Source organism: Hippoglossus hippoglossus, chromosome 12, assembly GCF_009819705.1.
Source record: "Hippoglossus hippoglossus isolate fHipHip1 chromosome 12, fHipHip1.pri, whole genome shotgun sequence".
Classification (NCBI taxonomy): domain Eukaryota; kingdom Metazoa; phylum Chordata; class Actinopteri; order Pleuronectiformes; family Pleuronectidae; genus Hippoglossus; species Hippoglossus hippoglossus.
Window position 1 is genome coordinate 9,566,134 of NC_047162.1, and position 27,135 is coordinate 9,593,268.

Genomic DNA, 27,135 nt, shown 5'->3' on the forward strand with positions numbered 1-27,135 from the left:
GGATTGACCCAAATCCTTTAATTCTACTGTGCAACCATTCAACAACAAACATTCACAGAAAACTAACAATTTTCCTTACAGATGTAGATCTCTTGCTGGCTGGTGTAGTCTATGGCGAAGCCGAGCGGTAGAGTGTCTTCATTTGTCGCAGTCACTGGAAGCTCAGCCCGACTTGCATCTTCCAGGATCCAAAGTTCCCATATCTAAAAGGACGATAATTTGTGGACATCAGTCTACAGACATCAAAATGAGAATCAAAGCCATTTCAGAATATGAGAATAAAATCTGTTCAGGTAAAATTTAGGATGAGAACCTTTTAATCAAGTGTACCTTTGCTTAAATCAACTTTCACTCAAAGAAGTAAGTCTTAGTTTGTCAATCACTGAAAACACAAGATACCTTTGTGTTTAAAGTTCAAACTGAATACAGTAATAAAAACTAAATTGAGCACATCTACAATAGGAATCCAATTGGCACGTTTTTATTAACACCAATGCCAGTATTGTTTCTGCTCAATCAATCTGAACAATTTTCTGTGGGAAAAGAAGTCGGACTAGACAGGTTTTGAGCATCATTGCAACTGCTTCATTCTCTCTGAGTCTGAACACAGTCTGTCATCATCTAAAACCGATTTAATGACATACAAAATGCACAATAATTGTTTTCATTTAGAAACAAACAAGACTAACTTAAATCTAGTATATGGCTGGACCGGGTGTGTTCAATGTGCAAAATTGTGTGTACTTTGCTGAAGCAATATACAGTGGTAGGGCATGTAATGTGAATTTTTGGATGGGAAATATTCATTGAATTTTCTGAAGAGTTATTAGTAATAATTGTAACTTAATTAGGTACCTTGTCATCTTGTCTGGATATGACGCTGACCTCAATGGAAGCTGCTGATGCCGCAAACACAAGGTCCCTGAAAGAAATCAACAATGAAGCAAAACAAAACTTAATATGACATCACAATAAAACAAACACCAATGTTTAAAGTCAACAGTGACAAGGCTTTTGCATAAGTGCTTGAACACAATCTTTCTTACCAGTCCTCTACATGGCTCAGGAAGTAGTGGTGCAGCCGTTCAGTGCAGCTGCCGTACACCGTGTCACTAAAGTTTAGATACTTCGTCTCCACCTTCTCATCCTTTTTCTGTAAAAATAAAATAGCATAAAATTGAATTACTTAGAATTCATTAGAGTACATTAACAACAGATGACACCTCTGTGTGGTGGAACCATATTTTGGTTGCTTTATAATTTCAGATTTTATCATTGCTATCATTAAAAGAATTTCCCTACAAATACTGAGAAACGTATGCATTCACATTCTTCCAACTGACATCAAGTTAATATTAAGAAGAACTTGTATGATGAGCTGTTAACAGTGAGTCAGGTAACAATAAAAAATGATGAAGTCGATGAGTGGGACTAAAGGAGTGCAACCTGACAAAAATCAAATGTGATGAGGTGATCTGTATGTTGCTGTAGACCGTGCTACTAACAGGGAGGGAGATCAACACGAGCTCGGGAGGGGTCTCAAGGGATCCATCTGCAGCAGCGTATACCACTGCAAACACAAAGGTTTTCAGCCACAGCACATCCAGAGCTGAGAGAGACAATGGAGAGAGAAAAATACATTAGTCACAGATGAGATTTAAGCCCAGTCATAAAAACTCTTGAGTGTTATTTAATTTTATAGACACAAGAGTGGTCATTTCACCTTTGACAGGTTCATCAGGGGAAGAACTGTAGAAGTGTGGACATGGGATCACTTTCTTTTCCTCTAGTGCCTTTTGAACAGAGGAGATAATCAGTTATTCATCGTGTCAGGTATTGGGGTGCTGCAACTCTCAGCGCGCACAAAGATTTTTTTATTTTTGATTACAGTGAATTAGCTTCACTTACTGGTGTGTACTGACTGACTGTGGCATTCATCTTTCCTGCAGCGACTTGTTTTCCTTTTGGACTCCAGCAAACTGTGTGAAAACAACAAGCCCATGAACAACATTTAAGCCAGAGTAGAGATACGGAGTACAGGTAAACTCAACTGTTACACTCAGTCTCACTCACGGCATGTGATGCCACTCGATGCTGGTAGCTGTGCCTGCACTTTGACACTGTCTGTAACATCCAAAATCATCATGCTGCCGTCAGACAGACAGGCAGCCAAAGTGGACACCTGAGCGGGATTCCACTTCAGGTCCTGCACCACAGTGCCAGAGGGTACGGCTGCCTGCAGTGATGCAAAAGGTAACTTCTGTTGTCTCGCCTGGAAAGAAAGAAAAGATGAGAAATCAAAAGATCAAATTCTTAATGACTAAATCTGGTAGATACTAAGACATTTGATGGATTAATACTAAACTAGACTACTAAAAATTATCTTAACCACTTAATAGAATCAAACGTCAGCTGCATGTCACTATTGTCTTCACATTAGGAGCAAGTCTGCTGCAGCTGACACTATAGCACTGAATAACAATGTAGGCTTCAAACAGACATTCATTTGTTACAGAGACGCATCAACTCAGTACCACTGATGAGACTGCAGATACATTCTACCCTTATTTTTATCTCAGGCATTTCCTGTTCTGAATTAATCATTTAGAGCAACATGCTCAAGCACAGTAAAGTAAAATTTGCAAATTGATCTTCATGATTGTTGTAGAACCTGAAATAAAAATGATGGGTGGCCCACAAAATGATGAAATCATTAAAATATTCACCTTGTTAATGAAGGTGCGGACATCGTAGAAAGTGAGGAATAAACCCCCCTCCTCAGACACACCACATACTGACAATGTAAGTTCATCACAACTGAGAGCCAAGTGGTGCACAGCCAGTTCCACCGTCACCTCTGCCAACACTGGTATTCCATTGACTAGAACAAAGAGGAAGATTGGAGTGAATTGTGAGTAGGAGAGCATAGTGGAAATTTGGTGAAAAATACATTATAAGTAACAATGAATGAGATGACAATGCATTGTGAATGTGAACAGATACCTTTTTAAATGTATTTAATGTACGATTGTATTCATACCTATTTCATTGGCGTTGCCATCAACTCTATCAGCAGCCAGTATATCATGTGTCAGGTAAACTTTGAATGTTCTGTTGAGCCCAACGAAACATAAGCCATATTTATTTGAGAGGGTGAGCAGAGTGGATCTTTCTTCAGGCAAATCCCCAGCAGGTGCAAAAACTCTTGCTTTCTTCATCTGCCGAAACTGAAAATCCTAAAACACAAAGAGAAGCACTCTTTGTTACTTCATGGTGAAAGTTAAAGTTGGTACAAAAATATGGCTCCAGCTCAATAACTGCAACTTAAACTGAACAGAGGATAAACAATCGTATACTATAAACATGCTTTTTTTTGACTGCAGGGCTTGTGCCCTTTGAGACATAAGGACCCAGTTGAGCGATTCCACACCGACTCACAGAGGACCTTCAAGTTACGGTAATGGTCAAAACCTAGGACTGGACCATATGACCAAAAGTTATATCAAGAAGAAAAATCGTCAATTTCGATAATTACTACACAAAGAAATCAGTCATTATTATTTATTTTGAGTTTAAAGACTTATTTTTGCTCCCTGGTGAAAGTTGCAGTACTAAACTGTCCTTTATGGGCAGAAAACCACAAACACTTGACACATTTTACAAATCTGAGGAAGATCAATTATGTGTTATATCCTAACTATGTTTACACAATGCATAAGAAATATATTGATAGAATAATTGGACTTTTCTTACGTTGCTATTGATGAAATTATATTGCATTAATCAATGATATTGTTTTATAGGCAAGCTCTAAAAAAAAACTTGCTGCAAAAACCTCTATTGAATTCATGAGACCTTTGGAAAATCCTACAGCTATCCTAAACAAAGTTAAAATTTGATTGCAGGGAAGTATAAACTAGGAGGAGGATATACAACTAAAATCTTTTCATATTAATTTTAAAGGTGCAGTGGCACAGGATGACAGCATGGTTCGTTGACATGTTATGACGCAGTTTTTTGACACCTAAGACACATGCTTCTGACACGAGTCTGCGTTTTCCTTCTGCCTGACTTGATTATTTTTGACAGAAACGAAAACGGAAGTAAAGACATTCACTAAAAGCCAGTGCTTAGTTCACGTCAAAGTCTTGATGCTTAAGTGTAATAGCAGTAAAGCTGCATTAACTACGGGTCAAGGGTGATTGGTGAGTCCATTTTACACACAAGCGGCTGTTAGTTCACCTGTCATCATGTTAAACGTGCACATCAACTTTAATGCTAACGACTACCGAGCTAGCATACAAACATGATTGAACTATAAGTACACCATCTTTCTTGAGAGGCATTTAAACATCTCTCTTTTACTATCAGTGAGGTCCAGTGTATGAATGTGGCTCTGTAAACACCTTCAGGTTGAAATTTGATAAACAGGAGACCTAAAACCCTCCAGCTAGCTGAAGTGCTAACGTTAAGCTAACCAGAAGCAAGGAGATGGACTGGCATGGTGCTAACAAACATTAGCTCCGACATGCTAACCCTGTGGCGACAGCAGAGCCTACCTTCATTTCCCTCTCGGGGGGAGAGTCCGTGTCGTCGCTCATTCTGACGGAGAGCGGCCGCTGCTTTACGGGGAACCTGCCGTTTCACTGCGTTTGTCTCCTGGTGTGGATGTGAGGCAGATTCTTGTGAAGCCACATTGGGCTGAAACTCGGAAAGTGTACAAACACACACGCCGCGGCGCGTTTTTTGGTAAGAAAACAACGTCAGAGTTGCGCAGGACGACGAGTCGATGACGGAGCGAGATCACCGAGCAATGGATGTGTTATGAGAACATGCATGGATCACTAAACCTTCACAACATGGGGACAATATCCGGTTTACTGTGCCATAAAAATGCACTTATGGCTCCAAGGCATATCGTCACCTTCCTAAAATAATGGCCTACGTCATTTTTTGACAAAAATGATTTTTTTTGCCTCAATCATCTCCTCATGATGCTGGCCACCTCTGGTAAAATCGCCTACATCCTCAGTTGAACAGATCATGCGATTCTACCCCTGTTAAATAATGTCCTATGTCAAGAGTGTGACTTAGGCCGTTTTATTTTGCCTAAATCAAAATAGCTAGGTCCATGAAGCTAGCATTTAGCAAAGAGTGGAAAGGCTCCAGAATCTGTGGCTGTTACAAGTGATAGGCTTTCTGTTAACTCTTTTCTGTCTTTTCAAACAATATTTCATCTACAGTTTTTGTCTCATTTTTTCCACATTACATGATCTAATTAAGAAAGATTTGAATACCGTATTGTAATCTAACAGCTAGAAATTATGTGTATAACTACAAAATTACAAAGGATCCTCTTTACAACAACTTGTGCACCCCTAGGGGTGCATGCACACCACTTTGGGAATCCCTGATGTAGCTTAATACAAGTGACCACGAGGTAATGAATGTTTTTCAGAATGATCACACATTTGTGACTGTACACCTCAAAGGGTTGGGTTGATCAACGACCATCCAGAACTCAAGGAGATCAAAGTCAAACACAAAAATACCTTGTTGCAGGGCACACACAAATGGAGTGTGACAGCATGCATAGTACTATAGAACGCAAAATAGTTACGGATAACTTCACCTCGAGAGACTACGTCATCATACTCCAGACTGCAAGAATCAGGCCATCACCTTACCATGTGAAGGTGCTCAAGCATGATGACTGCCTGAAAATGAATGGATCTTAGTTCATTAGCATCAGACTAGGCAAAAAAGCTGGAGATCCGACTGTGCATCACTTGCGGGCTCTTCAGTTTAGCAGTGAATGCGAGGTCCATTTCAAGCTGTCCTTCTCGGAGGACTCTGCGTGGGAAGCACTGCCACAAAGGGTACAGGTGCCAAATGAGCCGATAGCATGGATAAGAATGTTTCCATGTGCTCTGCCAATGAAGGAGAGAAAGTTCCAGGACCTCCAGTCAATGAAACACGTCATGCCCGTTGAGTGTCATCACTTCTTTGACAACTTGTCACATTAATAGGCATCAGTCAAGAACCCAGCAAAGAAGAGCTGGAGGGAGAACTGAGGAGATGCACATGCCTCCTCAGCATTATGTTTAGTTAGTTTGTTAGTTATGCTTTATTGTTGACAGAGTTGAAGGTTTAAAATTGCTTAGGTCACAAAGGCATGTTCAAGGCATGCCTAAGTCATTTATTCCTCTTATGTTACATAATTGACAGATATTGTTATTAGTATGTCAATAGTCATCTCTTGTCATAACCTCTTTGAGTGAAATTATTAATAAATATCATATATTCAATATTTGGTTAATTTTTTTGTGTTTTCTGAAAAACCTGAAAAAATGACTTGGGCCATTAGATTAAGAGGGTGACGATATGGATTTATGAAGAAACACTATTTACAAATTCCCCAAATATCACTATAACCAAGTTATTACTCCACTTATCTGTCGTGCTGGGATTAATTCAGTTTTACAATAAAAGTCAGAGGGGACACTGTCCTAGCAATAAAAGTAATCGGCCTCATAACCCAAATTACACATCCCCGTTTACTCATAAATTACTGAGGGATATATGATGCTCTGCATAAACTCAGTAACTTAATATGTCTGACAAGGCAGAAAAACATTTTTGTGCAAAATAAAATGTAAATACTAGATATTAAAAAGTAAAATTTAGTCATTAGTCATAATTGCATTGGTTCTTGACAATGCCCTTATGTGACCTTGAATGTACTAGTGTATAGGTATTTTAATCAATCATTCTAGGTATCACAATCAGAAATATGCATTGTCTTTGTCTATTTTTCCTATATCTTTAAAATTCCCCCCATAAAAATTAGTTTGGATAAATTAAAAAAGCTAATTTTAATTCTCAATTTTTATATATCTGCACAGATGTTCTCATACCATTATTAACAAACTTAAAATAATAATAATAAATTTGAGGTCTTTTCAATTTACATTTTCCACATGAAATTAAACTTCTGCCAGTATAATGAGTGTTCAAGTTGTTTGCTCCATAAGCAAAATGGGGACATTTCAAATGTGGTCCTCTGGTGTATACATGATGTGACAATAATTTCCCAAATTGGGATCAATAAAGTACATCTATCTATCTAATCCATATTTGGAGATCAGCACTGAAAAGATCCCTGCAAGTGGCCAATCTGCCAAGGCCACAACATCCCTTCTAAAGAAATTACTTTATAACATTCAATCAGACAAAAGACAGCCGAGGACAGTGTATGGTGAAGTAAGGACTTTTATTAGAAAGCAGATTTTTCTGTATTGCATTTAAAGAAATCATGTACTCTTAGACTTCACAACCAAAACTGGTGGTGGCACATAACCATGATGGGAATGAACATATATTCTTATGCAACGTCAAAAGTGGCAACTTGCATTTTTTCTTGTTGTATATATTATTGATGCTTGAGTCGGAAGGCGCATAAACATTTTCAACATTTTTCATTTTAACCATAAAGCAGTTTTCAACACTGTTAATGTCCAATCCCAGTTTGCCTGGGCCAGGCCCTGTTGATAGTGAAGAACATTACCATGATCAATGTGTAAGGTTGCATGATAAGACCCTCTTTTTTTTGTCATATTTGGACTGTTGCCCATCAAGAAGTTACCAATGAGCCCAGACTTGGGGCTGAGTTCGACCCACGCTCTACAGAGCATTACAGATATGGTCCATGTCAACATGGAACAGCTCTGTTCACGAAGCACCAAGGTATCAGTCAAACTTCAGTCAGTCCTTGTTGCAGAGACACACACGTAATAACTATAGAAGGCTGGGGTTAACATCATAATGTCCCCCGACTCTGGGAAAGAGTAAGCGAGCAGAGACCAAAGCAAGCTGGAGAAAGACAAAGCAAATAGCAAGAGCACAGCAACTCATGTCAGATCTCCCATAGTGCACTTTGAGTCTCATCCCATATTCTGATTGTCAGCGCTCTGAACACATGGCTTTAAAAAGTTGCGTTTCCCCCCTCGTTCACCGAATCGCTCTTTACGTTTTCCCTCTTTTTCTGTCATTTTTCGAAGTAGTTCTAAAGTGCTGGCATTATATTCAAGGACACACACATACACATACTGTATAAACTTTTAGTGCATTTTCTGAGTCTGCTGAAGGTTTCAATGCACAGTCAACTGGGTAGTTATTCTACGTATTCCACTCTTTAAACACTACTTTGTCGTCGTTATCACAAGAGGTGATAAATCTTTTCAATAAACATTCAATAAAAGGCCAGGGTGTGCGGTAAAAATACAAACCCTACTCGTTGCAAGAGTCTTTGTTTGCTAACAGTGACAACAGTTATTCAGCATAAAATACATGGTGCATAAAGATCAGAGGTTTCATCCGGTTAGAACGAGTTTTTCTGAAAGGCATGCAGTTTATGATACAAGTGTCTCTTTGCATATAAATGTATTGTTTTCAGTTCGACCATTCAAAGTAAGAAAAACCACTGTGCCCACATTTGTTTTACAACAACGGGGGGTGAAGCGAGCACTATGTAGTGTTTTAGAAAGTAAACAACAATTTATTTGCAAAGAAAATTTGTGGAAAAAAGGGTGTTTTCAATCAACAATGCCATCCCATCTCTTATAGCGTGGTTTTCAAATCATGCAGGTGAATGGCAGATATTGTAACATATTGTCACTAAATTAAAGAAAAAACAAATTCTGCTTTCCATGAAAGAAACGTGTACAAAAAATTCATTACATACATTTTACAGGACTTTTTTCAATAGAGCTCTTCCTCCCAAGGGTTAGCCATGACATTCTGAGAATATTTTTTTTAGTGCAACTTTACTCATGTTCAAATTCACCCTGCACAAGAAAAAGACCCCAAGCAGGAAAGAAGCAAGGAAAAAAAATGAAAAGAAGGTTTTTTTTGTGGACAAAGTGGATAAAACTATTTAAAATGTGAATATATCAGAAGACATAACGTAAAAAATCTTATATATGTGTGATTTGTTTTTCTTGGGTGTGACTAAAATAGAAATCATATGTTAGATTCCTTTTTCCTTTTTTTTTGCTGTGAGTCTTGGTTGTTTCTGATTGGCTGTTGAATGTATCCAAATGCCGTAAATCTGTTCAACTTATTCTAACTGGTGATCTTGCACATTTTCCCCCAAATTAATGACATGATCGCAAACATAAAGTTACAAAATAAGAACATAAATTGTTACATATATAATTCTATAAGCAAAGTTTCTCAGAAGCCAATATTTTTGGTGAATTTATAGATTTACTCTGCCAGTACTTTGTCTAGTTTCTCTCTGAACCTACACGTTCACAACATAACATCCACGCCCACACAGTCACAGTCTAAGGCACTGCTCCTCACCCCTTTATCACTATTACTGTGGAGTATATCAGTGTTTCCCCACTGCAGGTCATTTAACGCCTCAAATACCTAAGTAGTTTAAGTAGCACCTGTTCGAAAACAGGCCTTGGATAAGCATAGGTTTATAGTGCATGAAAATATAAAGAGAGAAAAATAGATTTAATATATATGATAATTTAACTGCACAGTTGAACATTTATGGTTGAATTTACTAGGGGTGGCATGCTGTAATTTGTAACTTAAATTAATTATTGGAGTTAAATGTGTATGCATTTTTGGGAAGACTATTACCTTGAATGACAAATAATCACAAGTGCATTAAGGTAGTGGCTTCAACAAGCAACTGAACGCCTTTATTCTTTTATTTGTTTTCTTTACAAGAGCAACTTTAGGAACTGTCACTTAATAAATTAGAAAATAAGAAATAATTTGCTGAATTTTTAAGAAATCTTCAGTTTTGCGAACACACGTGTCATTTCAACATTAGAGACACAACTGTTGGGATAGAGATAGTATAAACAGCGGTGTAATAAAAGCCTGTACTTGAACCTCGCCCCGTGTCCGCCACAGTGGAAGACCTGTTCAAATAAGTTCTTTAAAAAAATCACAACATCACTAAAGCTTTAGGTTAGAACATCATCCAGCCGAACAGCCAGATTAGTTTTATATTATGGCCCATTTGTTTGAGAGTATACAATTGAGGAAAGAAGTGAGTCATACAGATATATAAAAAAGAGATTCAGTATTTTACCATATTCAGTCAAGGCTCGGAGCCCTCACCAAAGCAGTGCTACAGTTTACATTCATCCATCATCTCAGCCATTCTGTCACAGCCCTGTTTTATCAATGGCAGATCACATTTCTTCAACCACAAAAAAAAAAATAAAGAAAAAGAAATTTGTAAACGTCATTACTATTATTACCTAGTGCAATTTTAACCCTGTGTTTCTTGTGCAGGGCCATCTTAAAGCACCCCCCCACCCCCCCCAAAAAAAAAAGATTTGTAGAACAGACAGAGAATAATCTGGCCCAACCTTCGAAGTGACACAGCACTGATGTTTCAAACAAACAGGTCCAATATACACCGAGGGCATATTCAGTCGTTTCTGCTTAGTTGTTCATTCATGCTTTCACATTCTGTGGTGACAAAATATGACAATTTCTATTTTCAACCACTTCAGAATTCCTTGTACTTTCCCAAAATAATGGCGGTGGCTTAGAATTACCCTGGGGTTAATACATTGACTGGATTCGATAGTCTTATCTCGTGATTAAATCTGCGGGAAAACTTGGAAAATGGAAGAAAACATAAGGACAGCATAGCTTTTTAAAAATCTTTTCACAAAACAATAACAAAGAAAGGCTGCTCGGACTGCGTCCTTACATGTGGCAGATAGTGTGAAAACATATTAACGAAGAAAAGAAAAATGTCTACGACAAGACAAATAAAGGTTTACGTTGCTGTTCGACATTGCCTTGTGACATCCCCGTCCAAGATTTTTTTTTTTTTTGAAACAGTCATTGTCAGAAAGACCATTTGTTTTTTTTTCCCCACAATACCCAAAATTGAATAAATAATCAGGGTGATGTGGAGGAAAAAAAAGATTCAGTCTTTAGTACAGTCATATTTAGGCAAACTCCTTAGTCTCCCACCTTTAACCTTTTTTAAATTTGAGTGCAAATGCAATAAGCCAGCAGAAATTGCTCTTATACGTTTTATTCAATAACTTACCCCCCAACACCCCTCCCACCCCCCTGGGGAAAAAAAAAGCAGGACGGAAGCAGGACGCTGTAGTATCGCACCACATCAAGGTTAAACAGTGCCTCTCTATGGCATGTTTTATTTCTTCTACCACTTGGTGTAGTGCACGTCAGTCTCCTCTACCTGTGGTGACAGAGCGCTCCGTACTTAAAAACAAAAAACAAACAAAAAAAAGAATCCAACCAGTACTGTGTCAAACACAGTCACTTCTGAGTAACATCCAAATCAGTTCTAACATGTGTCAGACTGTGGTCTGTGAGAAACGTCCCGGTGAGAAATGGAAAAAGGAGTTCTTTTGCGTAGTAATGGTATATCTCGAGGCAACAGTAGCTGTTTTTTTAATCATTTCTATGCAGGTTTGTGGCTTTGTTGTTGTTGTTGTTGTTGTTGTTGTTTTCCATAATTTCTCTGTATCCGTTGTTTGTATTCATGCATGCAAGCTTGGGTTGTAGGGCTTGTTCTTGTCCGTGTATCTCCAAGACAGAATGATAACTGGTAATTGAAAAGGATTCTTCAAAGTTAAAAAGCATTGTTACGTTATTGTATTTTCTTTGAATGGTGTATTCAATGCATTGGTGCATATATTAAAAGGCTATTATCTTAAATGTGTGCTCATGTGTATGTGTGTGTGTGTGTGTGTCTGTGTGTGTGGTTAGCGGGGGCTGTCTGGAGCAGACACAGGCATCACATTGACAATCTAATCCAATGTGTCATGGGAAAGTATGCATGAAAAAACAAGTCCATGTGATAGATTATTAGTTAGATTGCGGAGAAGTCTTTAACTTTCCCAGGAAACCCTTTATCATAAAAATGAAATCCTCTTTTTTAACAGGAAATGAAAATTGTTTAGTTCAATTGTGCTAATTCAGTGCTTGACCTTTAATTGCTTATTAAGAGAGCTGTCTCTGATCCGTTTCTCCCAAGGTTACATGTTTTTTTTTCTTTCAGAAAACTGCATGATTTTAAAAACCATCATATCGCACACTCCGTGGACTGCCAGCAAGCAAGTGTTGCTTCTGTGCTGCGCTGATATCATGAATCATTACAGCCATTTGTTCTGGTATCAGGCCTTTGTGATATTGCTGCAGGAGCTGAAATACTGAGTCAATACAGCACATACGAAGAAGAGGGTTGAGCAGAAATCATTGATTTGCGTGATGTGCTAATGCCATGCCTGTGTCTACTTCCACTATAAATTAAGTAAGTGTGTACACAAGCACACGGGTGCGCATGCATGTGTGACAAATTTCTGTTAGCGAGATCTACGAGCGCTGCTTTGTGTGCTGACGATTCCTGTTGAGGAAGCACAGAGGAGAAGAAAGAGCGCTGGACAAGATGCAAGCAAAAGAAAACGAGGTGTTAAAACAGATTTCACAATGTGAGAGGCAGCTCCCAACAAGGGACGTTCACTGTCCATTCACCCTCAGACCTTGTTCAAAACTTTCCACTTCCTGCTCCGACGGCGTGTCTCCACAATTGCCCGCCTCAGCACCTGGGATCAAAGTCGGTGCCCCAAGTGATGCATCGACACCTTCTAACCCAGCTTCATCCTCATCTTCCTCTTGCTCCTCCTGCACAACTCCTTCGGCTTCAGCCTCAGCTCCAGCCGCCCTGGACCCGGGGCTGCCCTCTGTGAGCGGTGGGTGAGTCCTTAGAGGGTCCTTACGATCTGGATAATACCTCTGCTCTAGGTTCTTGAAGTCGGGCTCGAAGGGGAGGGGTACCCCTTGTTGAGAGGCACCCAGTGCCAGGCCAAGACCCACAGCAGCACCCATGCCCATTCCTGCACGGTACACCTCCATGCCGTCAGGCAGCATGGACTTGATCTTCGGCAGCCATCGCTTGCGCACGCGTCTCGCGTTGGTGCACATGTCAGCAGCAATCACATTCATTTCACTCTCCTTGAAGTTAGGGTTGAAATTCTGACAGTAGACTGTAAAAGAGAGAAAATAGCAAACTGCATGTGGGCAAATTGTGTTTTGTGGAAATTCTGTCACATTTATTTGAAATGATCGGGACAATAAACCTACGTTTTACAGCGTTGAGGACCCTGCTGTCCAGGGGTTTCCTACTGGGGTCACTAGTAGAAGAACGGATACCTGTCCCACAGCTATTGGCTAAAGTGTTTCTGCAAGGATACAGAGTCAACACCAGGGGGCAGAGTCAGCTACAGGCACATGCAGTCGGCAAACATGGGAACACACATAACTAACTGCATTGCACAAACATGGCCACAGATGGAGTGTGAATGTTGGTCTGTGACAACTGCGGCTGTGTTGGAGTCATAAACACGGACTGGAATATCACAGTGGGTCCTTAAAGACGACACCAAACTCTGTAGTCGTGCACGCCTTGATACTCACCGATCAAAGAACGTAGCTAGCAGACGGCGGAGCAAGACTTTGTGTTTGATACCGGCACATAGATGACAGTTCATCAGCTGGCCTCGAGTCATGAACACCTGCGTACCTGTGTAGTTAAACAAAAAGGCAATCAAATGAGAAACACACACATTTCTTCATCTTTAGAGACTTCAACATTTCTCTCGTTGCCGCAACTACCACTTCGTCTTTTACTACATTTGAAATTCAAGGAGAATCACAGACTGAAAGGAAAAGAATCAAAGTTAAAGGCCATAAAAGCAGAACCTTGTTAAATCCTTGGTTTTGCTTCCTTTTAAAATACTGTCTCTTTCAAATCCATGCATTGTTTTCTGCGTCTCACATATAGACTAACACATTTCAAATGTGTTCCATTCCGTTTTTGATTCAATTACATTACGATCTGATTGAAGCGGACAAACTTCACACAGCTTTGCATGTGCACATATTGTGTTCGACTGGACCGAAGGCTGCTCTTTTGTGTGAAAAGATTCAACATGAAATTGATTCAACTTTTCTTTCCATTAAAGGAATGATATCGCTGTAGCTACATGTTGAGCGGTGCCTCGGCTCTCTTTGAACAGCTCTGGTCTGACAGCCAAGAGCAATATCTGGCAGTTCCACCAAATAGTTCAGTTTTTCTCTCATCGAACCAAAGAATCTTTTCCCTGGTGCACTCGGAGCCCTCGAAGGGGCCATTTGGCAAACTCCTGGCTGTCGTTGGCTTTTTACTCCAAAGTGACTTCTGTCTAGTCACTCCCCCATAAAGGCCGGATTGACGGCTGCTGCAGAGATGGTCATCCTTTCTATTACACTCTTCAGTCTCTACAGGAGAAAATTGTTCATCTTTGTGTTCTCCCATTCAGACATGGCACAGTGACATGGGTCAAACCTGAATGAGTCAATCATCTGACCCTGGATTGGAAATGAGTAAAATTTGCTGAGCTGTCAGTGGTGTCAGTTTGACCCATTTAAATAGGGATAAGAATTGAACTGACTTGTTATTAACCAAATAATATATTACATGCTTTAAAATTATTAAGTTATTTTATATTAAACTGCAGTTTCTTTCCTTCGGGTCAAAAGCAGGTTGCAGACAACTTTTTTTCCCCGATGGGGCATCATGTTGGATATTACATTATTATTTGTGCTGGAAACTGAGGAGCTCTCTAGCCTCGCTGTCTTGCCAAATTAGCACGTTCCTTCAGATGTCATGTTTCCATCACTGCCGATCAGACCCGGAGCCGATAAAAACCCATGTCTACTGCAAACTGATTTGACCAGGGAGGGAACGCCGATTGTATTAATGGTGGACAACAGCCTAAAATGATTCCATTTCACATGGATGGAGTTTTTCAACTTTCTGCTTTTTTGGTTGAAATTTATTTAATCAGTTAAATTCAATTTAGGGCGGCGCGTAATAGCAAGAAGGTTCCTGGTTAGAACCCAGAGTTTGCATGTTCTCCCTGTGTCTGTGTGGGTTTTCACCACGTGCTACGGCTTCCTCCCACAGTCGAAAGACATGCAAATTGGATTTTGATTAATTGGAGGCTCTAAATTGTCCGGAGATGCAAATGTGAGTGTTCATAGTCTGTCTCTGTAAGTTGGCCCTGCACCTCTCACCCAATGCCAGCTCTGATTGGCTCTAGCCCCCCCGCGTGATCCTCAAAGGATAAGCTGTATAGATAATGGATGTAAATTTCACTTGACAAGCTATTGAGTTTTAAATGATCTAAATGTGGACAAATTGTGGAGGAATGCGCGCTCTTACCAGCTACCAATTCCAGCTTCTCCCCGGGGTCCCCCTCGGTGTAGAGCTTAGGGTGGCAGCGGTAGCCTATCTGGCTGATGAGGCTTGCAGGCAGCGCCACCAGGTCCCGGCGGATCAGCACACAGTTGCGGTTCTCCAAGGCCAAGGGCACCACCGCCATCTCTGGCTTGTCCTGGACTGATGAAAGAAAGCAGGAACAGAGAAGGTTCAAATAGGGTTTAAAAAAAACGAGAAGGGTTACGCAAACTACATCAACAAAGTTCTACTATCATCCATAACCTCTGCGTCCCCTATTCAGAGAGAGGCTGCAACATTTAATTGGGGAAGCAGGTTGGTGTAATCTCTTACAAAACTGTTGTGTTTCATAAATGTTTCAGAGCTTTGCAGATGTATCCCAGATAAGTCATGATGCTGCATCAGCAACTTGAGTTTTGGAGGGGGACAGATCCAAAGCTGGGTGTTAGGTTCTAAATCGCAAAATTCCTTCCTCTAACCTCTAAGATGACTCGCGAGTGTATGCACATGCACGCACCTCTCTCACACATACGTGCACACACACACACACAGGAGAGGAGAGAATGGTTCTCAAATATCCCACAATGTCACCCTGGGGTGCTCTGAATGATTGCAGATAGAGTGGATTTCATAAATATCTGAAACTCTAGAATTTGACAAACCTGCGTGATGCCTTTGAGCTGCAGGATGCTAAGAATGACAGAAAGAGTGTGTGTGTGTGTGTGTGTGTGTGTGCACATGTGATTTTGAGTTTGTGACTATCCATCAGTGTCCAGCTTGTGGGTTCATGTGTAAATGCAAACACGTGATTATAGCTTCTCTGCGTGCATGTGTAGGCAAATGTACACCGACAGTAGATGATGAGTACAACATAACAAAAAGCAGCACAGACCAGTGGTGATAAGGAGTGTGTTGTTGGTCACGATGCACTCCAATCATAACTCCATAAAGCTATCTTTATGCTGAGAGAACCCACACACACTGGAGGCACACAACATCCTGCCTATTCAAGATGCGCAGGGTACATGATTTATGAAAGATTAAATAATGTAACTGGGATGAAATTAATGTGCATTAGTTTTTTTGGCTCAATACACAAGAAGTCTGGACAAGGAGCAACAAAAGCCCTAATTTTCTGAATAAATATATATTTCTGCAAGTCATGCCGACTTTTACTTTTAGCTTTGTCTGATATTAAAGGCATTTTGTGTATCTGAGCCAAGGGCAATTGAGAAAGTGATGCACTTAGTCAGATCTTACATGACTGGAAAGATAAACTCGATGAAGGATAGTAATTATAAAAGTGGAGTGGAATGGAGTATTGGTGAGTTTGTTGTGATGTAAAATTGTAATATGACTTTTTGAGAAAAACATCCTGAATTCTAGAGAGATTTGGATGATAAATGAGATTCCATCTTTGGCTGTTTGAATTAACGAAATACTCACTCCCATAGGGGTTAGCTGAACGTCCATAGAGATGACTGTAGGCATCCTCTGTCATTCCATCATAGGGCTCTTCCTCAAACTCCTCATCCTCATTCTGGTAGGATGTTGGACTGTCAGTGGTGGGCAAGCTGGACGATCCAGGACTGGACCTTTCTACTCCTAATCCTCCTCCGGCTCCACCTCCGCCGGCCCCTTGAAGGTGGTAAGTAGGCAAACCGGGGACTGGGTTCCCTCCAGCTGTCGTGTAGAATAACGAACTCGCCCTCGCCAGCCGACTGCCCAACTCCGAGGAAGAAATCTTGCTTTGTATTGAGGGCATCGTCAGGGGTGTCGGTTCGCCCCCTTCTAGTTTAATCTTACGCTGTGACAGGAGCAAAGACTGAGGCCAACCGGGGGTTCCCAGCAGGGCAGCCACCGCCAGGCCGTTACCATTATTAGAGGGACTCTGTGGTTCGGAACATGTTTCCTCTAAAGACCCCGCTGTTTGCGAGTCACAGTGAGGTGAGTTGGCTTTGAACATTAGGTCCATGCCTCTTTCAACTATATGCTGAATTTGGAGGTAGCCAGCTGTGTACATGACCACCAGCTGTTCGCTAGCTGCCATTGTTAGCTTCCCTGTGTAGCAGAAAGTGAGGATCTGCTCAAAGCAAGCAGGTGTGACTGAGGAGGGCAACTCAAACTGGGTCTTGGTGGAGCTGCTGAAGAGGTCACGGAAGTAGAGGCTGCTGGCAGCCAAAACGGCCCGGTGGGCTTTAAAAGCCTGACCTGGTTGATGGAAATAACAGAGAACAGAAGAAGAAGTTGAGAATGAATGATGAAGAATTTAAATGCTGTTTCAAAGTTCTGTGAAATAAAATCTCTATTCTACCTTTGACCAGGATGGATACATCACAGTAGTGTCCCAGCAGGCGCTGCTCGTTGAGGGAGCCGAGGACCGTGGCTCCAAAGTTGGGTATCTCCACATGGAGCAGCTGGGACATGTTGGCAGAGAGGCAGAGGAAGATGGGGGCTTCAGATATTCACTGCAGACTCTGCCACTGAGAGAGGCATCTGTAAAAGAAAATATGGAGCATTGGAGAGGAGAATAAAAGGAGTGAATCGAAAACGTGTAAAGAGATGAAAAGACGTGCCAGGAGGAGGTAAGAGAGGTGAGAAGGAAAAAAGATTGAGAGTCTCGAAAGGAGCAAAGACCAAGAAAGGAAAAAAAAAGGGAGTTGAGGCGAAGTGAGAAAATGAATAGAGTTGAGGGAGAAGTGAGAGGTGTGTGAAAGAGAGATGGATATGTATGCGGAGAATGGTGGGTGAGAGATTAGAGGCGGGAGAGAGAAAGGAGGAGTCAAGTCGGAGCAAGAGAAAAAACAACACTAAATACAATACAGTGCCGTGCCTACTGTACACGAGAACAATGTGAAATGCCTCAATGCTATGTTGTATAACATGGTTTAAATTCCAGGAACCTGGATTCCAGGACTGATTCCATGCATTGCACTTAATGAATCAACAACAGTTCTCCTGTGGACTCAGATGACCTGTAAGACGGCCATGACAACAACTTTCTTTCAGTCTTCTCTTATTTCTCTCTGCGAGGAAACCAAACTGAATCAGTTTCTCATGTCACAGTTTGGAGATTCTCTACATTTTGCAGACTCTATATTGTTGTCAGACACACGACACACGACACACACACACACACACCTTCTTTCCTTCCCTGAACCTTGTGTCATTGTTTTTTTTCTCTTCCTCCCCACCAACTCACACACACACACACACACACACACTAGTTTCACTATTAAGAAATGCTGCAGAATAGTTTCCAGGAATACAAACAGAAAAAAGTCCCCCCCCCCCCCCCTCTCTCTCTTACACACACACACACACGTACACAAACACACATAAATGCGTGCACACTCGCACTCCCACTTCATGAGTCCATACAGGCAGACATGCACAGGCTCACTTACATAAAGGCGTGCATGCATGAACACATAGAGCCCGGGCTGCATGAGGGAGATGACTGTGTACTCTGGCACGCAAGCACTCACCTGGAGAAGCCAGCACATGACTTTTCCTCTGCTAACACACACACACGCACGCACGCACGCACGCACGCTCACACACACACACTCACACACTCACACACAGACACACATATAAAGAAAGAAAGTGCTATCCCAGACAGTTCTGACCTGTGTTAAGCCAGTCCTGTGGTTCAGACACACCATGGAGCCTGGACACACACAAACACACCAGCAGCAGCAGCGGCGGCAGGAGCAGCAGCCGGGACCAGGACAGACGAAGAGTAGTTAAAAGAGATGGAGGGAGAGCACTCTGATGTACTCCGTCTGGTCGACTCTCTCTTTTCACTTAAAGTGTCATTCCCACTGTTTCAAGAAAACGATCCCCCACTGCCGTCTGACTGACTTTTTCTCTCTGTCTGTCTTCACACAGCCCTATCTTCTATCTCTATATCCTCCAAAGCCCCATTCTCCCTGCTCACTGTCTGTTCTAGTGCCGTCTCAAAGCCTCCCTCCACCTCCCTGTCATTATCTCTCCCTCTGTTTCTCTCTCTCTCTATTCTCCAAGGGTTGAATTCAACAAGTGCCGCTGTAAGAGAGAGCGAGAGAAAGAGAGAGCGAGAAGGAGAATGGAGAATGGAGAGAGAGAGAGAGAGAGAGAGAGAGAGAGAGAGAGAGAGAGAGAGAGAGGAGCAGAGCGAATCAATGATGAAAGGAGTGGGAGGCTCGGTGCGCGTGCGTGTGTCTGATCAATGCAGTATCTATACGTCGCAGGGAGTGGGAGGGAGAGAAAAACACAGGCTACAGTTACAGACGGAGACAGAGACTGGGCAGAGCTACAGAGCAAAGGAAGGGAGGGAGTGAGCGAGGGAGGGAGGGGAGAGTTGAGACAGAGAGAAAGTCATTCGAGGACAGTACGAGCAGAGAAAGACAATTAGGTTGAAGCAACTTCTGCCACTTTGCCCCCCGGACACAGATGCCTATATGGTGGGTGTAGATAGAGCAGGGGTGACTAAGACGAAAAGGAGAAATGAAAAGAGCTCATGGAGGTCACCGCCGTCATTAATTAATTAGACAATGAATAGTGAAACTTCTGAAAATCCCTTGTTTGACGCAAGTCTGGAGAGAATGCGTCACTTGATCGTCTTGGTAAAGCAAACTCTTACCGACTTGGAAGCTTTAATATATACACTGCAGTGATCCTCTAATCCGAGCTATTTATGAATTAAAAAGGTTAATCAAAAACACAGTCTGTCATTTCAAGGTATTTCCCTATTTTCTTGCAGTACAGACAATAGTTTTTTTTTTTTTAAGACATTTTACTTTTGAGCAAGTGTTGTGTATTTTCTCTGAATCATGCAAAGACCTCTCTGCCAAACACCTACACACGAGCAGAGAGAAGTTCTGTCTTCATGGAAGACTGTTTGGTACATGAATTGATAAATTGAATGATTAATTTACGCCCCCGCTTTGGTGGCTCAGCTTATGCAGGTTGATATTTTATGTGTTTTCATGTTGTTATACTTTTTTGACCGGCAACTGGGAAAAGGCCTCCATGAAATGTGGCTTGATGTGGATGAGGGAGGACATGGAGCCAGATATGTCACAGCCTGTGACGGGGAAGGAAAGACAAAAGATAACATCAAGCAGAAAGGATAATTTCCAGGGAGATGCGAGTGCGAGGATAAGAATACCAAACTGATGCAAGTGCATGCACAGTATACACACATGCCCATGTTGTGTAATAGCAGGAAAAAACTAAAACCACATTGTGGGAAGTTTTCTGCATTTTGGATGATGCGACATGAAGACAGTAAACATTTTGGTAAATCATTTCAAGATCTCATTCCGTCCTCGCACCTCAGAAAACACAATCTGTGAAAAACCTGATGCAGAGCTTTAATATATCACGAGTGTGGCCTCAGAAAGCAGCCAGACATATTGCACTTCTTTTTTTTTTTATTTTGCCAGACAAACCTCAAGTAGAGAAAGTTGCGCTAAACCGAGCAAACTTTTACTCTTCAGTCACAGCGGAAATATGAAAGGGAGGATATCACAAAGCTTTGAATGCAGTGAGTGAGTCAGAGTTTGCCCCAGCAGTGTGATATCTGCACGGCACATATAGGTACACATGAGTGAGCACCCAACAAAAAAAAAAAAGAGCACAGTCAAACACAAATCCGCAAACACACTGACGCAAACAGACATTCACTGTTCTTTTCCACACACACGCCAACACACAAGTCAAGGTATCCTGCTCGTGCACACACACGTTCTGTTTGTCTGTCCTTCTGTGAACCCGCCACACCGCTTTTCCACCGGTCCGTCCATCACTTATTGTTACAATTGTGTCCTTACATCGCCTCCTGCTTCTCCTCTCTCTCTCTCTCCCCGTTCTCTATCCTTTCCGCCCCGCATACCACGTACCCACTGTCTCTCTGCCAATTAATGCACACAGGGCTGCATTGCAGTGAGGCTGGCGCGTGCCACAGCAGCAAAAGCACAGTACAGAGTCTACAGACATGCATGTACGTGCCAGCCGGGCAGAGCGAGAGGGGAGGGGAGGGAAGGGACGGATGGGTGGGTGTGAGGGAGGGGGGGTTGAAGAGAGGAAAAAGGGAGGGGGGAGAGAAAGAGCAAAAAGGAGAGTGAACGAGTGAACAGAGAATATGTCGAGTCAGGCAGACGGCGCGGCAGTGTGCCACACTGCACATATACACAGGCTCACATATGTGGACGTATATCTATATATATAAATATATATATATATATATATATATCTATATATATGCAGGAATGGAGAAAAAGATGCACGCTGTGTGCATCCGCAGAACAAGTGCAAAGACACACACATTCTAACAGCACACACACGTATGCAAACACACAAAATCAGGCACACGCAAACTGCAATCTCCTCTGCCTGCATTAAATATAGACTTTGCACATCCCTGATAAAAAAATATAAGGCATGAACTCCCTCAACTTGTTTGCCTGGTGATTGCTGTATATGTGCATGCCACTCTGCTGCCTGTGTCCTCGTTTCCCTCTGTGTCTGTTTACATTTCCATGTCAAACTTTCTCACATACCAAGGCGTGTTTTTTATAATCATCTTTATATACTGAGCTGTGACTTTTGGCACTGTATTTCAGGTGTGTGTGTCGGCGTAGTTTTTGAGTTGAGCTGTGAGTTTTCAACGCCGCTCTGATTGCTGTTGTCTGCTTTGTTGGAATGTGTTACATCCATTTTAATCAAGGATTCATACCTACGCACAGTGTTATTAACTGTAGCAGCAGGTCCAGGCATATTTGAATAATATGAAGAAATGAGCTGATTCGCCAGATGGCTGGCGCACACACACACACACACACACACACACACACACACACACACACACACACACACACACACACACACACACACACACACACACACACACACACACACACACACACACACACTTTAATTGCTAGTTATACTGTAGCTATACCCAATGACAACAGGGTAGCATTCGAACATAAAACCATAAAAGTCATACACAGTTAAGATTGATGTATCTGCCATCTATCATCTGGCGGAACAGTTCAACTGAGTTCAATCGCATTGAAGTAAAGTTGGTGTCGTATAATGCAAATATAAACCTATCTCCGATATCTATATATTAAGAGGATACCTGCACAGAAACGTGATAATGAATATCTCATTTAAAGCTGAGAAATAAAAGAAAAAAGGCAGACTGAAGGAAAATTTTGAAGTGAGCCGAACAGGAACGGCTCCTTCCCCTCTCGCTTATGTTGCCTCTATACAATCTCAATATGAACAGTCCCCTCGTTATAAATATTCAGATCCTGCAGTTGTTCTCATGTCTAAAGTGTACCAGACAACAGATTCTATCCACGTTGAGACGGCAACGCTCCCTGGCAACAGTTCTACCAATCGGGACGGAGCGGGTGTCTGCCTGAGTCTGTCTGAGTATCATTATGGGATGTCGAGAGAGAGAGGGAGAGAGAAAGAGTGAGAGAGGCTGCTTATCACTGCTTATAATGCAACATCATTCCCTGTGTATAGACCCCGCTGGGTGAAGTTGTCTGCACATAGTCAGGATCAAAATCATCTTTTCCTGAAAAAAAATAAGAAAATGATTCACACAGTTATGTAACAAACAGACAACTCTGAAATGATTTGTGGTGGGCTGAATATTGTCTGGTATCTTTCCACTTGTATTCACTCAATATGCACACTAATCACCCCAGTCACTGACTATAGGAGAAGGAGAGAGACAGGCTGAATTTCAGGTTTAACTACAGGCACAATGCTGTCTGTCTGCAGCAATGCAAAGAGGTCATGTAGACAATCACATACAGAGGATGCATTAAAGCCTGTCTCATCATGTATTGCCAGAATAATTTTTGATCACTTTAAATGTCACAATAGAACGTATGAGTTTTTTTTTATACCTCAATGTCTTGTGCTGTCTGACTTCTGATTTATTTGTCCTGATCAATATAGTATGACCAATTCGAGCTTCTGGACTTCTGAAATGTATAACTCTGTAATATGTAACATTACCATGCCCACCTATGTGACGTCACCTTCAGGCTTGGCACATAATGCAGCTATGATCAATGAAAGTAGCAATGGTTCAAATGACGATGTGCAATGTGAAAGGGGTCATTCAGAGTATCAAACTCGCAGTGAGAGTTATCAACTCTGCAGTTTGCAGTCAGTTCTACAAAGTTTTATACCATCTTTTAGTTCAATGTTTTAATTCTCCAGTCTGCAACTTCAACGTTTTCATCCACTCACACAACTTTATATTCAGCCCTACATACAGCAGGCAGCTGTTAAAGTGAATAATATCAGATAAACCTATCGTTGATGCAGCATTAAGCAGCTTAAGGCGCTAGGGTATTGTTCTCAGGAGCTGGTGGAGAACAAATACAGAGCCAAAAGAAGAGTTTTGTTAAGTGGCTAAAAACAAGAATCTACCAAAATGAATTCTAATATATATATATATATATATATATATATATATACACACATATACATATATACACATATATATATACACATATACATATATATATACACATATACATATATATATACACATATACATATATATACACATATATATACACATATATATATATATATGTGTATATATATAATTTGCTTTATCAATTTTTAAATGTACGTAATTTATTGTTAATAGTGTTTTCCACTATTAAAAAGAAATGTACTCTTGCAGTTTGATTGAGGCAGAGGATGAATGAAATAAACTACAAGGTACTTTAGAATAGGTTATGTTGTGTGTGTTAATTAATTTAGATATGTAATGTGCTCTAGTGCTCGTTCTCCATTATTCACACTTTTTTTTCACATTTAAAAAAAAAGAGGCAGTCCTACTGGCTGTTGTAGCTTTTGTCTATTCAATAATTTGTAATTCAGGCAATTACATTTTTGAAAATTGTAGTTTGAGACTATAGTGAAAAAAAAACACTATTCCATCCATTTTAGATATACTTGCCTATCTCTGTAGTGCCAAGGGGACAGACAGTAACATGCAACCGTGGTTATATGCTTTAATGTCAGGCATCTCTATTGAGGAAGACAGCGCTGAAGAGAGTACACGACAGCCGGCTCTTATTGCAGCAGGAAACTGAAAAGGTTCGGGACTTAATCAAACACAAGAACAGTGGGGTACCAGTCAGTTTAGCTTGCAGTCCCGGTGATGTGCAGAAAGAAAACCAGACAGAAGGTGGAAGAGCATGTACAGTATGTGTCTGCATGTGTGTGTGTGTGGGTGATCCTCCGGAGGCAAAGGCATCGCTAATGGACTCCAAGTGGCTGAGGGAGGTAAACAAACAAACAGCAGTGGCCACTATATCACACCAAACTCCAGTGACACACACAAACACAAACACACACACACACACACACACACAACCCACACACCCATGGACATACGTGATGCCTTTTGAGCATATATTTGATATTTGAAAATGTGGCGATGAAAGAGGCAGGGAGATCGAAAGGTACATGACGGGAGGTATGTTTGAGAGAAGTGAAAACGGGGAGCGGAAGAGGGGAGGCAGACGAACATAAAGAGAGAGGAGGAGGGAGGGAGTGTGTGTGAAAGATGCAAATAGAAAAGAACAAGAGAGAACTTGACAAAGTGCAGTCACAGTGAAATGAGGCGGCGTGATAGAGAAAGGTAAAGCTCAAAAGGAGTTTGGGTGAGGAGAGACACTGTAAGAGCCAAGATGGCCAAAAAAAGACATTCTGTCTAAATAGACAAGATTGGCTGAAGGAATCATACTCCTGTTCAAAACTGACCAGTATTGCTATGACTTGATATATTGGTGACAAAGCCAAGGCATAGCAACAGACGGACAGTTTGTTCAAATCAAACGAGATTCCACCTCCACATTGACGACTCAAAGATGTCAGTATCACCAAACAGGCCGCCAAGACTGCCATTTCTAGGAAATAGAACCCTGCTCTGTGAGGGAAAAGGGAAGAGAGTGCAGAGTGACACAAGAACATCAGGGGAAAGCGTTTAGGGACAAAGACAGTTTTTTTTTGGGTAATAATAAGCTCATATTGCAGAACCACGGGAGCCTCCGGGTCGTTCCAGTTTATAGAAACACATAAGTGTGACGTTGGAGGCAGCAAGGAAACTCAGGCCCAGGACTCACGCAAGACTGAACTATTTTGAACAAACACTGACACAAGACCAAAAAGCCCCTGATTTCTAGTTTATAAGGAAGCAACCTAAGCAGCACAGGAAGAAAAGGAGCCAAAAGAGAGAAGCAAAAGCACACAGAATGATTCAAGAGGCATCAGTCGAATAAATGTGTTCAAGATCAGTTTGACGGCAGCAGTAGCAACATTTGGAATGTGTAAACAAGGAACTGCATCATGGGTACCATGTGATATTTCAACTTTTGGGACAGTTTCTAACTAATAAATGCTTAACGTTGGCAGCAGCACGCAGCTGCCATGTGACCATTGGGTCATATAACTGTACATTTTCCATGAGCCTGAGGGCCCTAATTTCATGCTGGCAGACACTGATCTACGATCCACTATTGATATTTTCGAGATTAGTTTTTCTCACCCTTTACTATTTGGTTATTTTGTGTACCACCACGAAGGAGAGCATTCAGACATTGGTGCCAATTAAGGTATCCATAGCATATTATATACCTCCGACAACCTGGTTGGTTTGTTTGTAGGTTGAATGGTTGAAAGGTTGTTTGGATGGTTTGTTAGTTGGTTGATTTGTTTATTTGTTTATTTGATTTTCATTGCAAGGAAAGGGCAGTGTTTAGGTGATATCTAGAAGTGTGTGCAGCTTGAATGTATTCAAGGGGATTTATGGGTCTTGAGGGAAGTATGTGCCATTCAGAATTGTATGAAAATTGTTTTCCAGAAAAAAAAGGGGAAAGGCTGTTTAGTTTTTCTTATCCTCCCTTTATGAAGGTAGGATATATTTCAAGTCTGAGATCTAGACTCAATTAGGTGAAGTCAGGTGCCAGGCACTTAGAAACTGGTACCTTTATCAATCAAGCAACTAAGTTATATCTAAAACTTCTTCATGGAATAAAGTTAGTATGAAAGTATGTGAACTTTAAGTATGTCTATCTTGAAACACACTTGAAACAAACATCACTTCCCCATGGCATCACAGTAAAGGTGTTGTTCTCCTTGTGACTTGACAAGGACACCAGTTGAATCTCATTTGTGGCATCTCGAACACGCTCCCCCTATTTCCAAACTGTGATGGTGCCATGACAGGGACCTTACTGATTTAAGAAGGAGCTAATTAGCTCTAGTTGATGCCTGCCTTCAGAGCACCTAGATAATTTATTCTCGCAAGTACGATTACAAAGCAGGTGTGCCGCTGCTGTGCTAGCACTCCTCGCCACAAGACATCTGATACTCGAGTATGCTCAAACACAGTGGATTTGTGCAGCTTCTTGCACTTTAATTCGCAAGCACATGGCCCGAAAACTACATTGGTATTCTCTTTAATACGACCTTCATCTGGGGACAACAGGGGCCATTGGATGATCTGCTGAGTGTCACTGGCTGTCACACAAGGACTTCAATTAGGTTACATTTCACTGGACATCTCTATGTTTGCGAGTGTATGTGTAACAGTGGTGACACACACTATGCATTTGTTCCAAACATGACTTGATTTTCACAGCGCTTAAGATGGCAGAACATGGAGGAAATCAGGATAAATTAGCGAGAAGTAAGAGCTCATGAGTGGTGATCATGCACACACTCAAATGAGAGACATTATTAGTTTTGAGGAGTTTACCAGACATAACGTTCTTCTCTACATCTCTTTCACTTCTACAAGTTGT

General features: G+C 41.3%; 2 protein-coding genes across 13 annotated transcripts in view; both read right to left on the reverse strand.

Annotated features, from left to right (window-relative positions):
* The window catches only part of nup214 (nucleoporin 214), a 39,210-nt gene extending 34,443 nt beyond the window's left edge, over positions 1–4,767 (reverse strand). For 8 of the 10 annotated variants that reach the window (XR_004615647.1, XR_004615643.1, XR_004615646.1 and 5 more), the window contains exons 1-10: positions 4,560–4,767; positions 3,041–3,236; positions 2,727–2,881; positions 2,074–2,272; positions 1,909–1,979; positions 1,724–1,793; positions 1,506–1,609; positions 1,047–1,153; positions 856–922; positions 80–203 (exon numbers count right to left, since the gene is read on the reverse strand). Coding sequence is in view for 5 of the 10 variants with exons in the window: in XM_034602540.1 (XP_034458431.1) it covers positions 80–203; positions 856–922; positions 1,047–1,153; positions 1,506–1,609; positions 1,724–1,793; positions 1,909–1,979; positions 2,074–2,272; positions 2,727–2,881; positions 3,041–3,236; positions 4,560–4,601 (1,135 nt within the window). In the remaining 5 variants the exon portion in view is untranslated. The remainder of the gene's footprint in view (positions 1–79; positions 204–855; positions 923–1,046; positions 1,154–1,505; positions 1,610–1,723; positions 1,794–1,908; positions 1,980–2,073; positions 2,273–2,726; positions 2,882–3,040; positions 3,237–4,559) is intronic. The other 2 variants (XM_034602542.1, XM_034602543.1) reach the window with 1 other exon arrangement.
* A 4,917-nt stretch (positions 4,768–9,684) lies between these two features.
* The window catches only part of LOC117771539 (nucleus accumbens-associated protein 2), a 28,166-nt gene continuing 10,715 nt past the window's right edge, over positions 9,685–27,135 (reverse strand). For 2 of the 3 annotated variants that reach the window (XM_034602029.1, XM_034602031.1), the window contains exons 2-7: positions 17,610–17,791; positions 16,742–17,506; positions 15,281–15,457; positions 13,492–13,597; positions 13,159–13,256; positions 9,685–13,061 (exon numbers count right to left, since the gene is read on the reverse strand). In XM_034602029.1, the coding sequence (XP_034457920.1) occupies positions 12,535–13,061; positions 13,159–13,256; positions 13,492–13,597; positions 15,281–15,457; positions 16,742–17,506; positions 17,610–17,721 (1,785 nt within the window). In that variant the 5' untranslated portion in view covers positions 17,722–17,791 and the 3' untranslated portion in view covers positions 9,685–12,534. Of the gene's footprint in view, positions 13,062–13,158; positions 13,257–13,491; positions 13,598–15,280; positions 15,458–16,741; positions 17,507–17,609; positions 17,792–18,927; positions 19,455–27,135 lie in introns of those variants that run through there. The other variant, XM_034602030.1, reaches the window with a different exon arrangement.